Consider the following 16683-nt stretch of genomic DNA (forward strand, 5'->3'; position numbering starts at 1 on the left):
ACTACTAAATGTACCTAAAAACATTATCAATAACAGCTGCCAACAGACATTCAGTCAAACTTTGTCCACTGTACTCAGCTTGTATCTACAGCCCTTGATATGATTTTTTTATATCTATTTAAGGATGTGGGTCACAAAGCACCATTTTCCATCATATTTGTTACCATAGTTTCCAAAGGTCTCATAGAAAACTTTTTGACAAATAATTATTTTTGTATTATCATTAACAATAGAATTGTAACACTCTTTGGAATTAGATCTATTGTCAGGCTTTGTAAATTCAATTGAGAATTTTTTCACCCCATACTTAACATGAAAAAGAAATTACTGTGTGTCAAACAGACCTCCATCTATATCCTAGTGATATTTAATCTGACCTTCAATAGCAGAGACAGCTATGAACACATCCAGTGTCAATTTTCAACACAAATACATGAAATTTTGTGAAACTCTTGATGCAAAATGTCTCCCTACTTTGATCATCAAACTTTGTGTTAGTCAGGGTAACATTTTAAATTTCCACCTCTGACACTAAGAATGAGTGTTTACTATCCCTTTTGTTTCCGGGGAAAACAGGATCTGCCTCAGTATCTCTCCATGTGCCTGTGTTTGATTTCAGTTTCATTTTGGCAATTTCATTTCACATCTGCAAGGAAAGGAGAGACGCTTCATATCGAAACTCTGATTTCCCATGTGGATTGCAGTGTAGGACTGATGTCTGATAATGTGACAATTCTATCATTCATTTGAAAAAATGATTATTCATTCATGCATTGTATGTTTCTTTCAGAAATTATGCTAACAAAATTGATGTACCAGTAAATAGTGCTTTGTTATCACGACTGTTATGATTGACAAGAAAAGAAGTCATGTTCAGGGCAGCAGAAATGAATACATTTACACAACCACAGGGCTGTGACACAACCGACAAAATTTGTCAGAATTTTTGTCAATGTCACTTTCAACTGATGTCCCAACTCTTTACTATGTTTGGTGACAAACCTTCAATCATAATTGTTCTACTCTGGAATAAAAGGGACGTGATGTGTTCTGCAAACTCAGTACACCTTTAAGAGATCACGTGATGGCAGTACAAACAAATCAACACGTGTATAAATGCGTATGGAAAACACGCACCTCTATGCACATTTGAACATGTGGATTGGTTTGTACCGTGGGCTATTCAAAGTCTGGGTTTTACCTATTCAATTGTGTGCTTGAAACCACTCTCAGTAAAAGTAGACAAAATGTGTACTTGTTGTAATGCATGCAGTTTTCAAGGGTTAGCAAGGTGGCTATTTGTAAGCTACACAACCTAAGTCAGGGTGAGAGTTGTTAGGAATTCAACCATTTTGAAAGTTGCAAGTTCAATGTGACAAACAAACTGAACATGGACAGATAGCAACAAGGTTGTTATGGATTTCTATTGAAAAACTAGATTCTGACATTTACAGTGACTTCCTGGTTCTAACTTCTCCTACAGAAAACACACAGAATGCCCAGTCACCAGCTGTAAGTGCAAATGTATGACGATGGATGGAATCGGAACTGTAACATCAACCACAAAGACTGAATCATAGCGAGACGTGAAACACGTCCGAATCCAGGCAGAGTTTCAAGATGGCTACTGTTCATGTACATCAGATCAATGCAACATGACTTGCCAAGCTGTCTAATTTCATCATGCAATGAATAGAGACAATGGCATACATCTCATCAGATCTTTCTGCATCAGGGATATGAATCAAACTTTTGATGAAATGCAGTTGTTCAAAAGGCAACTGCAATCATGTACATTTAAAGGTTACTCTTCCAATGACAAGTTTTCAGCCTTACTTTAATTTTCCCAAGGGTGTCAATTATTTCTACTGTACAGTAACATTGGACTGTCTGTCCAAGAGACTTTGAAATGATGATGACCTACCACAGGATGTTACAGCGGATGTAAAATTACAATCCAATCAGTGTAACAATACTTGAAGATTCAAAATTTAGTAAGATTTTTCCTCAGCACTTTTTTGTCTTTTCAATAAGATTTTCTGTTGCTATTTTTTTGTAAAGAGAGAATCCTGAATAGCTGTCAACTGTGTTTGTATATGGGTGTATTTCTTCGCAGTAAAAAAATCTGTTTTGATTCTGAGTGAATATAGTTTTGAACAGAGTGAGATCTGTCTCCATATTGAAAGTGTTTCTCAACCTCTACATAGCTCTAATTTTACATTTTGCCACTGACAGTAATTCAGTACCGTAATCTCAAACAAATGAATGCAGACAGACGCTGTGTGATTGAAAATCCCACTTTCATAGATTCTTTTCATTTCACAAAGCAAGAAGTACATCAAAATGTATGTATACTATGCATAACTTGACAGGCATTGCAAGACGGACCCTAGAAACAGAGGGTATAGGATTGCAGATTTGTAAAACAGTTACATTATTTCATTCCAAATTTACAATGTTTTTATTACATAGTACAAATGTGAAATGTTTAGCTTTAATTTTCACCCATTACTGTCATCAAATGACATCAGGCTAATAAACTCCTTGTAAACATGAAAAAAAAATCAGATGAATTTGCCAAATTATTGATACTTTATTTCAAGTGAAGATATTTGTTACATTTACGGTTTGATGATCTCAGATATCAACGGTAATTCCAGTGATAGAAGAAATAATGTCTCAGAAATTGACTCTTTGCATATAACTAGCCTATACATTTAGTGGGGTTTTTTTATATCGAAGACTATAATGAGCAACTTTTCTGTGCAAGACAACCAAGTTGCCCAAAATTTAACAAAGCGGCAGCTATATCTACAATTTTTTTGGAAAAAAATCCTCCATTTTTCACGCTTCCACAACAATGGAATAATTTTTTTACTGTGGGAGACAGAGATGTGAACTATGGATGATTTGCTTACTTTGAAAAATGAATTTACAAGGTCAAATGCAAGGTAGCATTGACAAAACAGCCCTCTGTACGCCATAGAAATCAGAACTATTGAAGAATCTGTTGTGCAATTTTGAACCATGCTATTAAACATATGGGCAATATCTTTGCCTCATGAAAATAGGATCAGGGTTAGCACTATCAATACCATTGTCACAATTTTGAAGGTATTTTTTGCAATATTCTGGGTTTTTTCCAGTTTTTAAAAAGTTATACATGTATATGATATGGTTCCAAACATGTTTTTCAGTGACAGTACAGGACAGCAAGATGACAAGGTTGGAGTAGAATCGCTTTTTAAGCATTTTCCCAACACGTATCCTTACATCAATTCAACTGATGGGTTGTTCCATGTCGAGTCTGATGCAATCACTGTACAAAAGATGACAAAATGTCCCTGTGCTATTGACTTATTCCTTGTCAAAATACAGAAGGTTGAATTTGTACAAGTGCATTTCTTGCTGTACTAGATGTGGTAGAATTATGTTTCTCGATGTACTGTTCACTGGAATATGATGTCAGGTTCTTTGTTGGTCAGGCAGTCAGGAACAGTCCTCAGCACTGCTGATATATCTCAAGACTTTTTCATTATAACTCTTTTAAAGCAGTTGATCCATAAGCCAAGGAGTGATGTGCTCTTACAAATTATTTATCAATTGTAATTTTCCACGTTCAATATGGCGCAATATTTGGTATATCTTTCGCTACCGTAGTTTGTCATCTACATTTTCTAGGAAACGTGCGAAAACTTATTTGCATTTCCTCTGTCATACATTTCGATAATGAAGTTCTGAGTTCCAAGCAAGGTTGAAAATGAATGGTGTTTCTGAATGTCCATGGAGTTTCAGTACGTACAATACACATCAAGTCTAGCCAATTCAAAACTGGATGTGGAAAATAATGAGCCAGCTGTGGTGTATGTGTATAGCAGATGGGCTTGATCATTTTTAATGGTGCACATCTCAGAGAGTGACATATTTAGTTTTTAGTAAGGAAGTAGTCTTGAAACTCAGCCATAGTAGTAACCAACTATTATGCATAATTTCTTTCCTGATTTAAGCCGGTTGCCTTCAGGTGACCTTAATTTCTCCATGTCCACCCAACCGCATGAATGAAATGTACTGTCATGCATTGTCATGTGGAGAGTTATTGTAAAGAGTGTTGTGAAGCTCTCCACAACTGTGTATTTTCTGCACAGAATTATGATTAAAATTGTACTTTTTAGGACAAATCAGATTTTTGTCACTTTTTGGAAAAGTATACCTTCAACATGTGAGACCGACAAACATTCATGCCTGCCCAGAAGAATAATATAGTTTTGCATTGTGATAGCAACTTCCTCACACAACTTGAATGTTTTTAACCTTCAATATAAGTTTTGCTAATAAAATGGTCATGTAAAACAACAGTAAACTAAACCATTCACATATGCATACTGTGTTCTCCACCATGTTTTTGGCTCTGCTTAATGAAGTAGCTGAGGAGGCCAAGTGCTTAATGAAGCGGCTTAGGAGGCCATTTCTTTCATGAAAACTACATGTATGTCTGTCAGTGTGCCCACTACCTCAGAAACTTAGAGTAAATTTAAGAATATCTGAAATTTGTTTGTTTCAATCTTGTATCAACGTGTAATATGCAAATTCTTCGCATTGGAAATTTTGCTTAGGAGGGACAACGCCTTATGAGTGTGTGTACGTTTGCATGGCATTTGGATTGCATTTACCTCAAAAGTATTTTGGCAGCGATTAAAACTTTCACACACAAGACCTGTCTGGTTTCTTCATAGATACTAGTGTGCCCTAAGTCTAGTTGACAACTTGAACAAGGGCATTATGCGACTGTTCTCTCCCTGCCTGAGAATCTCACAGGTGTTAACAAATATCGGAATTTCAGATGCCTTCTGCTGAAAGTACAACCCACTGTCAGTGCATTTTGAACAGACTTCAGTAGAGTAAAATACAGTAATGGTTTGCTCTCCAGGCAGTATGAAACTCATCCATGTGCATCTGGTACTCAAAGTCGTCATAAAATATTCATTTATGCAAAGTATAGTAATGTGCATGGTCTGTGGGAAATCAACTGAGAAGTCATTATTAATTGAGAAAGCGGGCTGAAAACCATGCACTCTCCATATGAAATTGTCAATTCTTTGATATACTTTTTAGGAACTTTTTGTCACATCTTACGCAATAGAAAATGAAATACAGCATGAAGGTTGCAGCTAGTTGTTACTAAGGTCAGTTTTCAGGACTTCACTTCCACACATGTATCTCTAAAACTGGAACAACAATAAAGTTCTAGTCTGCAAATGCAAACTTTTTTTCAAAATTCAAAGTATATTTATGCTAATTTTGAATTTTACTACATGTATTTTTCACATGTCTTGGCAGTCAAGCTTGGAGCAAGAACACAACCACAAACATTAAGATTTGAAATAAAAATGTTATTCTTTTATTCAAAATAACATCCACTACACGATGGTATTCACACTTTTCTTGTACTAAATTCTACCCTGTAAATACTTCAAAACTCTGACAAGAAAAACGTGACAGGATGTTTGCTGCATTCCCTGCCACACCTACATTCTTTGGTCAAAGTCGCAAACTTAAAAAAAAGATGTTCTCACAATGGCAGTGTTTAGAGTAACTGCAATTTATACTGCATGATTTATGCAGTAAAATCTGCACACCTGTAAAATATCAGCTCTTTCAGGTGCATGGTCTGTGTTCTGTAAGCATTGAAATAGAATGGAAACACGTATAGAGGCCTGTTCAGATGCACAGGTACCCAGGCTTCGGATACAAAAATATTTTCTGTGAAAAAATTCAGTCCTTCCTTGACATCCACACTCTCATTCCTCTTCATCTACTACATGATACTGTGGGAATTCTTTAGTCAGTTTGACAGCTTCGTTGTAAAGTGTCATGTCTGAAAGAGAAGAAGAAACAGGCATTATGAGATTCTACACAACTGAACAATAGTGGGTCCACATCCTAGATGGTATGTTTCTATTATCAAGTACAAAGGACACCCTAAGACAAGCACATTTCTGGCATAAAGAGGATTCAAGTAACTAAGATGATAACGTTTCCCAGCATGGACATCTCTAAATTCCCTTATCCCTACATACAACTCCCTCGCACTTAGGTATCGATGCCAGCTACCTCTTGCAGCTTAGTTGCACCTATATTCAGACACAGAAGCAGATACTGAGACATCAAAATCACAGCAAGTCTTGAACAAACTGAGGATAGTCTCTTTTTTCAAATGGGGAGGACAGGGCAAGGTTGTGAGGGCTGAGGCAAGACATTAAACATATCACTGACACTATGACAGTTAGATGATAGAAAGGCTAGCCGACTGTGCAGGATATATGAAGGTTGTGTTGACTGGATGGATTATTAAGGTGTCTTGGGGACAAGCACTTGAGGCAGAAGTGTACAACAGGAGCCATAAAATGCAAAGGCTATGAAAATCAGGATATTAGGAGGAAAGAGGAAAGCTGTGAGGTCAAAGACATTACTGCCGAAAGGTTAGACGCAATGAGAAAATTTGTTTCCAGGTAGTCTCATTCTAAACAAGCTGCCCATGTGCTATGAAAGTCAATATGCCAGGAAAGTCGGAACATATGGAATTCACTATAATGGCATTGGAAGTTTCAGCACGGAGTCGGAAGGAAAAATGATATGTGGCAGATCAATATTGGGAGAGTCCAATATGACCAGGGTAATTGCCATAGGCAATCAAACAGATCTGTACTGCATTCCCAGTGCTGCAATAAATAACAGCCGTAATCAAATATGACAGAAAACAAGACATGGCATGAAATTCAAGTAGTATGTAAGAGATCGTAACGAATTCAGAAATTTGGCTCAAAGCTCATCAAAATAACTTTCAAAGACTTGGTCATTTTATACTAATTGACTCGTCTCACCAACATCCAGAGCTTGTATCTTTTTCTGCTCTACACTATTTGATTTGGAAGGAAACATCTGATTCTTTATTCCAGAATGGGCATCTCGGTACAAATACAGTGCATGTATGTTTTCCCAACTGTGTTTTCAGCACAGGTATAGCCTACGGTAAGGATAAAAGGGAATATCCTCCTTCACGTCATCCGATTGGCTAAACCAAAATCTTATACATCTATCATAAATGACATCAAGGCAGTAACCGTATTTAGGGCAACATGACATCGACCTAAAAGTTTTGTTATACTGAGGTATTCAATGGCATTGTGTTAACAACTGAAGCCATTGATAATGATAGATTGAATTCTCATATATGACCACAGGTGAGTATTTTATATGCAGAAAGGAAAAGTAAATGAAATGCTTTTTCAATTCAACGACTGCTTGTGCCATATTGACAACCATGTACCAATGCCCTCTTTAGTATCATCAGTTCTTACATGACAAATTATTTTTTTTCATTTGAACTTTTTTTTTCAATTTTTCTAGTGTTGCCATTGATTATATCTAAGGACTAATCTTCTTAAATTTGCCCTGCTCTCAGTTACTCATCGGAATTCCATCATTCTTCCCTCAAGTAATGCACTTCAAAGAAGGAAAGAAAACAAAGTTCCAATGATTTGCTTCAGTAACAATGTCGTAGTGTTTTCACTACAAATCATTATCAGATGATTTTAACCATTAGTGTACATCTCTCTACGCACACAACAGAGGTTTTTTTTTTATTATCAGAGATGATCAAATGAAAGCGGAGTCATTATACTAATTTGTGCTGATTGAGTCGCACAGTTGACAAGGCATGACTTCATCTGCTCTTTACTGCTATCCACTGCAGCATCAGCCGGTGAGACTTCAATTCCAAATTGGCTTAACTTTTCAATGCGTCATTAGCTCTTAACAATTCACTGATTTTATTCGAAACTGACTGCACAAAGATGGACCGAAAATCGATCTTAATATCACGAAATGGCCGGTGCTCCGAGTGACAGCACTCACCATCAGCTGCTACTCAGCGTTTTAGAGACAAATAAAAGACTGTGATACTTTAACACTGAGACTAATTGCTTTTTTCTTGCAGCAAGTAAAAATCTGTCTTTATTAGCCGTGGAGCAGTCAATGATTTTCAAGAGCCAGTGACTTGCTAGGTCATCAACATCAAAAGCTAAGGATCGGCAAGCCAAGGATATCGGGAAACTCTGCATGCAGGGATGATTGTTGGGCCCATTGTAGTACAGAATCAGCAAACGGCAAATGCTCTGATGTGAAAATGATGAGGTAAGCTGATTAGCAAGACCCATGGAAGAGGATGCGTGGGCAGGCAATGACAACACTTGGGAATTTGGAAGGTCACTCCATTCAGTAGACAGAACACTGGTCTACAGGTGAGAACAAGTAAAAGACACTTTAGCAAGAAATCAGAGTGTCACTGACTGTTGCATGTAAATGTTCGTTTGACTTAATCTTCCAATATGGATGTCACCTCCATTGTGCAGCAAAGCATAAGACACTAGGAATGACACAATTACAGTGGTAAGGTTACACTGATCAAGTGATCCTTTGCCTTAAAAGGGGGTTCCAGTTTTTTACAATTTCTACACTGAATGTAGCTGAAAGTACACTAAAATAATTTTCATGAACATGGAGATCATGTTTTTTAAGAACTCTTACTTTGTTAGCTGTAATTTGAAATTTAATTTCTCATTGTTGTAGAGATGTCAAGGCTAAGCAGACTTTTAACAAAATTCAACTTGGTAAAAGAGGTATGACTGTAAAACACAACTTTTGCAATTCACAATTCTGACCGGGACCAAACTGTGTTGGCCAAAGGCCGACACAGCGTGTCAACATTGATTATTTTACGTCGGCCCCTGCCCAGCACCGTGCTACACCGACGCAAAAGGTCAATCTGAACAGGGTATATATATAGGTTAATTTGCATAACATTTCCATAAAGTTATAAATCATCTACAATGTAGCATAATTGTGACTGGTTTTAAATCATGTGTTCAGCCAATTATCGCCAATCTTTGGAGAGATAATGTACTCTCAGTAAATATTCCAGCCACTGGCAATCTTGATCACCATAACCCATGAATTTACTATGACCAAGTTAGCGGGAAACACTGACATCAGCAGCGTGTGATTCTGTCTATGTTTATATGTGTTTTAGTTTGCCAAGACGGAAACTGAGTAGTCTTTTGACCTTATGAACAGGTCATTAAAAGTCAAATATTTCATTTCATGGTAGAGCTATCATTTTTACAAGAATAAACATTAAACTGTCGCAATCAAACTTCACAAACATAACGTTGATTTCAGTTCATGATTTTCGTGGCGTCTATGAGCCACATCCAGAAGAATAATGAACACCCTCCAAATGACATGTACACAAATAGCCCTGATCCTCTCTTTATTTATTCACTAACTTATTTCTTTGTTAATTAAGTCATGAACCAACAAATTACCAAAATAACAGGTCTATTACACCAGACTGCCTCTTAAATTATAGTTCTGTTCTACAAATCATACAATTGTCTTAGTCAGCATGCAAGAATGTCCAAAAAGTGCAACCTAAAAACCTTTTGAGGGAAAAAACATAAAAGACTTGATGAATTAACTAAATATCTTACAACTTACCAAAGTCTGTATCACCAAAGTTGACATAATTGGTACACCTCACTTGACATCCATTTTCAACTACACCAATCACTTCAATTATTCCATCTATCATATCATTTAACTGAAAGTAAAGAGAAACACACATATAGACAAGCGATATAAAAATTCAACGTACATTCAAATTTGTCAGTGAACCTTTTTAAGCATATTACCGTAACATCATTAATTACAACAAAATAAACCAATAAAATGTTTGTCAGCATAATAAAGAATTCAAAAGCTGAGAAACTTATGTGCATGATATGGGAACAATTTCACCAATTCTACTGCCCCTTGATAGGACTGCTTAGCTGTGAAAAACTAGTGGAACCATGGCCAGCTAATTGACGGTGGACCCTGGTAATTTTCATTTACCAACTTCAATAAACTCCTATTGCTCTCTATAACATACATGTCTTGATGTACAGAAGCAAAAGGCAACATGAAAACTGTTTTTAACCATCGATATTTGGTTTTCCCTTACAACTGTGAACTATTCACATCTTCATGGACGCTTTTCGTAAAAACCTTTCATAATTTTCTTTTATGATCAAGTTTTCACTACTTAGCCATCTTGCCATTTTCTGTTTTCACCTCTAACTTATTCATCCCTTTTGCCCAATCATTTGATCTGAAAACACACTTGGAAAGGCATTTCAGATGAATGACCTCAGTACTGTGACTTGTTGCAGGACAATAAATCAACTGGTCAAATAAAATCAAACTTGCAAAATTGATCTGTCATTTTAAGACTTTTCAGAGTTGTTGGAGCAGTTCAGCAATAGTTCAGTATGGGGCAAAGTCAGTGGAGAAGTAGAAATGCTGACCCTGTCCCAATCCTTGACAGTAATTGTCATTCAAATTAATCACTCAGAACCAGCTGTATAGTTTCTTATTGTTTTAGCATCAGTGGGTGAATACCAGGTGCATAGCTACACACATTATTCTTTGTGAAAGGAGAAGTTTACCAAGGATGATTTTTAGATATGTGATAGCTTTTGGGTCACTTATTCAAGAAAAGTCATTTTCGACATTTATAACTTGCGCGATTTTTTACAAAAGCGGGTAAAAATAGCGGCAGAAGTTGCATTTTAAGGCTTAATCAACTCAATGTATTTTGAATCATGGGGAATAGCGCCAAGCTTGGCTCTTTCATCACGTTATATGGCAGGGCCCATCTTCCGATGGGTATGGCATTATCCACTCACTCGAGTTCACACCAGGCTGTGCGTATTTGCATTAACATAAACAATAGTTATGCCAATGCGCACAGCCTGTTGTGATTGTGAATGACAATGCCATATCCATCAGAAGATGGTCCCTGCCATATCATGTGATGAAAGTGTCAAGCTTGGCACTTTTTTTCCATGATTCAAAATACATCGAGTTGATGAAGCCCTATAATGCAACTTCTCCCACTATTTTTATCTGGTTTTGTAAAACATAGGGCCAAAGTCCCTGAAGCTACTATAGACATGGATACAAAATTAAGTATTTCCTGACTGTATGAAATTATCTCGCTAAGGTCATCCTTGGGACATGTAAACCAAATATTAAAGCTGTCTGACAAGCGGTTTTGAAAAAACAAGCGACTCAACAGTTGACAGAGCTCTGCTGTGTTATGTAGAGAATAACCTTTTGTGACACATGTATTGATGAAGAAGGTGGATATCTGTGATTAACATTGTAAGTGAGTTCTGTTGAATAAGTTGAGACTGTACGTACTCAGAGAAAGCACACTGAAGAGACAAATGTTTGAAACTTAAGAAGTTCGAGGTCATCAAAAGCATTATAAGGAATCATGTTACACTTTCATTGCACTGTTTACACAGATTGCATAATTGCTATAAATAGCACATGAGGAATCTTACAGCCCAGCTTTACCATAAAAACCCTATCACTTTGACCACTCTTTCAATTGACCACTCTATTTTTTTCCTCAAAAAGTAATCTTATTTTATCCTTACCAAGTCAACCATAAATGGACATTAAAACTTTCTCTATCTCTATTTATTTGACCACCCTATCATGACAAACTATTATGAGCAATTTCTGTTAGATAACATAAATGGTGGTTCAGAATATATCAAAGTTGGGATTCAGGAAAGTTGCCTTTACATGTTTTAATCCTCAATTCACTATGAACTGTCAAAAAAAGTTGAACTTTCTGATAATTCCACACTAAAATTATTTTGGCTTTGATGATTTCCTAATTAATTCAATTATTTAAAATCATATTAATTATTTTTTTCTGGGTGAATTGATAGGGTTTATACAGTACAAGAATTACATAAAATGTAAGTCAAACTTTGACCAAAAGTGACAAAAAAATTCCTTAAAAATACACATTTGCATATTTCATCACAATTTGAACATATCTAAGTTGGGTTATCCCTAGGGACCTGTATACCAAATAACAAAGCTGTCTGACCAGCGGTTATGACGAAGAAGATTTTTCACCAAAAACACCTTTTTTGGCATTAATTTGCCTATTTTCAACAATATCAAAAATTAAAAAAATAGTTTCTCAAAATTCATATTTTTCATCTACACAACAAATATCAAATCAGTAAGTACTGCAGTTCTCAAGATATTTGAGTGGACGGACGCCTCACAAACGGACATACATACATACATACATACATACATACATACATACAGACTGACGACGGACGCCGGACGGATACCCATCCCAATAGCTTCTATAGACTATAGTCTATAGTAGCTAAAAATCGCACATGTTACAAATGGCATAAATGGCTTTTCTGGAATAAGTGACCCAAAAGCTAGCACATATGTAAAAATCAGCCTTGGTGAACTTCCCCTTTAAACTATTGCTTCTCAACACATTTTATACACCATATGAATTTTTCACTTACCGGCTCTGACAAGAGTATTTGGACGTCTTGTTGATCACATGATACTAAAACAAATGATGAGCCGTCTTGACTAACCTGAAAAGGATACGATAATAGAACTATACATTAGCAGTATATGAGGCCATACACATAACTAAAATTACCCTAATCCATTTATGAAAATCACAACACAACAACTCCTTTGCAAAAAGATAACCTTCATTACTCATGAATGGGAAAATAGCTGAACTTTTGAGGATTTTTTCACTATTTTTGTTTTGCATATCGATTGCAAATTATTTTTGTACTTTGCTGATTTCTTTCCAGTTTTTTATGCTCTGCAAAACTGGAAAGAAGTCCATCAGAAATCTAAAATTTTGTTGAAATTCCCCACTTTTGGAAAATGAAGTTTTAATTTGGACAGTGTTAATTACAACGATATATTTAGTTTAGAGTGACAGACGTTGCTTTGTAAGGGGTATACTCTCTTGAAAGGTTACTGAAAGTTGCAAGTGCTTAGGACAGAGATTGTCCGATGTCGCTTCTCGGTAATCACTGAACACAGGGCAGACCAGGAATGGTTCACTTTAAAAATGGAGGCCACCAAGCCCGGTCGTCCTAAATGCAATTTCATAAACTTCAGTTTTTTCATATTTGAACTTATTTCACATTAAGCCTACATCACACTTTTTTCTGTCAAGGTGACAAGTAATTTGGTTATTATTCTGCGCTACATTGAAAATATCCCAATGGACTGCCAAGCTGCCAACCTTATCATTCATAGTGTAACCCAACTTTGTTTGGCACTATGGCACGTAGCAAAATTACTGCATCCCTTGGCACAATGTTGCGTGTTGTGGCACAGATTGTGCCGATTACTAAAAGCTGACTGTGTGGGAGCGGTCTTATATCATGAGGTTTGTCGCTGAAGGAATACAGGGATCCAATAAACACCAGTACAGCCCATAATCATGTGAGTGCAACTTTAGGAGGCGTAACTTACAGAGCATCCATGCTTGTACAGTACGAGGTTGATCAACATTCAGTGCAGAAATACATACATCCAACCTGCACCAAACGCTACAATTTACCGTCCTTTAACTCATATTTAATATCTAATCAAAATGTTGAATCAGATTGAGTATTGTCATTGGTGTGCTAAGGATTGTTTAGTTACACCATGTCTATGTGAATCAAATAGTATACATACATGTATGATTATAGGCCATCAAACTAAAATTTGACCCTGCTCCTATTCATCTTCGTGGTAGTTTAAATGTGTTCGTTGGCACCAGATTGTCTCATCAGAAAATTTACCCACCAGATTACAATTTCAATGAAAACAAAGGCTATCACAACTCCATTAATCCTCGTTACGACTAGAAAAAGGCGATCCCTGGGATCGCGAGTAATGGCTTTAAAACCCTTTTCCTGCAGAGTGCCCTTGTTCATTATCCTGCCAAGTCCGTAGAAAACGGCCCCATAACATGTGCCTGCAAAAGATTGGCTCTACTGCACGTTATCCTGCCAGGCATTTCGGCAGAAACCGCCCATTTTCAGGGTAGTTTTAGCCCTACTTATACGTGTTAGACTTCGATAATTTCTACATGCCCGTAGACAGGGGAAGGTGCTCAAGGGTTACTGCAGAAAAAAATTGAGGTCACCGGCTTTGTTTGCCCCAGGGGGTGCGTCATTTTATTGCCGTTTCATGCTTATTTTTTCGGAAATAAACTCCTTCAGTATTGCGCACGTCCGCTAGGCACAAACATCACCTCGCTCGTCTGTTAGTCAGAGACCCTGGGGGTCGTGCTAGGGGTGCAGCAGCACCGGCAAACCTGTCCTGTTTCCCCAGGGTAGGGTCAATTGAATACGTACCTTCAACGACTTGGCAGTGTAGCACAAAAACTACGTTTTTGCCGTTGTATTAAACAGCATGGCTGAGCAGTTTAGCCAGCTCGTTTGGGAGTTGGCTTACGAGTGTTACTCGTTCATTACCGACTTAATCAAGCGGTCGTCAGTCAGGTACGGGTTTGTACTGTCATGGCTTGGGCTGCAGCTATACAAGTGATAAACAGTCACTACACGCAAGTCGTCAGTCTCACTTTTGCGATGCACGGGTACAATGCAATATGCTTCCATTGTTCTAGCCGTCGACGTCTCCACATGCCTGGCGGCCATTCTACATCTAGCTGGTTTGCATAACAAAGCAGTCCCTGCTAAGTGCAGGCTGTATCCCCGTAGCATTGACCTTATGTCCCCTTTTCAATTCTCTGTACGCAAACAGCGTACGTAGTTACCAATGCGTCGGCAAGAGGATACGTTTGCCTGCAAACCAGAGCTAATACTTCAGACGACGGAATAAATAAAAAATCCAAAGCACGTCCATTGAATGGCACGGCCAAGGCGGTGAAGGACGTTGCCTGGCTTAAACTTGCAGAGCTGAAGCCCAGCTTAATACGTCGGACACCAGTTTGTAATGGTATTTCCGAGTCGTTCATATCCGTTCCATCGGAGGAACAAGTCGAGCCGTCCCGTCAAAAATACGTTCTCATTTTCAGTCACGCACAACTGAATAAGTGACTTTCGTCTCTCACCATCGGCACATCTGCCAAGTCGTTTTCAAGATGTAGCCTTCTAGATTAGCATTGCCGAGCTGGTCAAGTTCAGCAGCAATCTCTATAGTGCCAGGCAGCCAAGTAAGTCTAACTCGCCAGAAAAGTCACCATGCTATCCTGCCAAGTCCACTAAAAAGCGGTAAAAAAACCCAGCCCCCTCGGGTGTGGGGGACTGGCGGACAGGTTTCTGCACCTTTCCCTGTCTATCGACTCCTTGCGAACCCATTTCGAGGCGTTCCTTGTCAGAAAACCTGTCCTCAGATGACCCCTAAATGCACGGGGGATAGCAAAACGTAGTGCCGTCGACTTGGCAGGAAAGGGGGTACCCAAAAAGGGCCCGATTTCCCCGAGTTGGTAGAAAAACGGTCACCAGTGCTTAGATTCTGGCTACACCAAATTCGAGCAGATTTTCACCAACTTGGCAGGAAAAGGTTTAAATGTGTTTGCTGTGGGTCTGCACCAGGCTACTATTCCCTTTGTTGTGTTTATCTCTATTTATTTATTTACTTAGCCGTGTACACATACGTGACATTGGCGTAAAAAGAAATACAAAACAAAAGAATAACAAGATCGAAAACACTTCGCAAGAGAGAGACGAAAAAAGTCATCTCAAAATTATACGTTATAAGCTTTCATCAGCTGTGTGTTGTTGGGGAGTCGACAATGCCAATGCACCTGAATCATAGCTATATATGGGTCCAGTAGGCTGCAGGTGAGGTCTCAGCCCGTAGGTCTGCACCTACTGCCACCGAACTTTCGTTCACTGGTATCACAAGTGTTTAACTTGAAGCATGAAGGTCTCGCTTCTACCTTTATGCTTGAAGCATGGATGTAAAAAAGTGATTACATCCAATGCTTGGAGAATGGATGTAAAAATATAATTTACACCCTTGCTGCGGATCCGTAGCCCTACCACTCCCTTTGCTGGTTGTGTTGGGGGAGTTGGCAACACAACCAGCAAAGGGAGTGGTACTGGTAGGGCTACGGATCCGTAGCAATTTACACCCATGCTTGGCTACCTCCATCAATCATGCTTGGAGCATAGAGCAACCTACCACTGCCAGAGGGGGACACCCAGCCTTGGAGATACATCTAAGTCTATTTAGCTCCAGCATCAGACCGCGATCGAGCGAACGATACTGTATTCATCACCAAACAGTATCTTCCTAATTTATTAGAACATTATCACACCTGTGTACATCCATGGATCGAAGGAGAAATCGTCGAGGTACACTATCCGCATCCCACTACTGTTACAACAATAAATAATACTTGTGCCGTTCACTTTGGAAGTTCAGGAGGTTACTTACGCTGCCAACTCTTCCTAAGAGACACACATATCTCCCGTCGTATCTTGGTAACATAGATGCATTAACTCTTGGCCGTGCTTTTGTGATGATCTCCATTGTCATGTCGAGTCCTCTGCAATTTTTTTACCTCCAATACAGAGTAACCTATATGCTCTAGTTAGTTGTAGTTGCGCATGTGAAATTGGCGCGGATTTATTGCGCATGCCCGATGATGTCCTCGTTCAGTACTCACAAATAGGAGAGCCTGAATACCCACACAACATCACCATCCTGCTTTGCTTATATTATTATCGACAAGCTTTTGAAAATTATACCGTTTGTATT

General features: G+C 38.1%; 2 protein-coding genes across 2 annotated transcripts in view; one reads left to right on the plus strand and one right to left on the minus strand.

Annotated features, from left to right (window-relative positions):
• LOC139139971 (GATOR2 complex protein MIOS-like) overlaps positions 1 to 4365 on the plus strand; it is a 31560-nt gene extending 27195 nt beyond the window's left edge. Inside the window, exon 21 of the mRNA XM_070708946.1 lies at positions 1484 to 4365. Within this exon, the coding sequence (XP_070565047.1) occupies positions 1484 to 1580 (97 nt within the window). The 3' untranslated portion in view covers positions 1581 to 4365. The remainder of the gene's footprint in view (positions 1 to 1483) is intronic.
• A 1010-nt stretch (positions 4366 to 5375) lies between these two features.
• Positions 5376 to 16556, minus strand: LOC139139976 (replication protein A 14 kDa subunit-like). The gene is made up of 4 exons (XM_070708956.1): positions 16360 to 16556; positions 12456 to 12530; positions 9556 to 9658; positions 5376 to 5875 (listed from the first exon to the last, which is right to left on the minus strand). Exons 1-4 carry the CDS (start codon positions 16459 to 16461, stop codon positions 5799 to 5801), a joined length of 357 nt encoding a protein of 118 aa, XP_070565057.1. The 5' UTR covers positions 16462 to 16556; the 3' UTR covers positions 5376 to 5798.
• Positions 16557 to 16683: the final 127 nt, after the last annotated feature.

This window comes from Ptychodera flava, chromosome 9 (assembly GCF_041260155.1).
Source record: "Ptychodera flava strain L36383 chromosome 9, AS_Pfla_20210202, whole genome shotgun sequence".
Lineage (NCBI taxonomy): Eukaryota > Metazoa > Hemichordata > Enteropneusta > Ptychoderidae > Ptychodera > Ptychodera flava.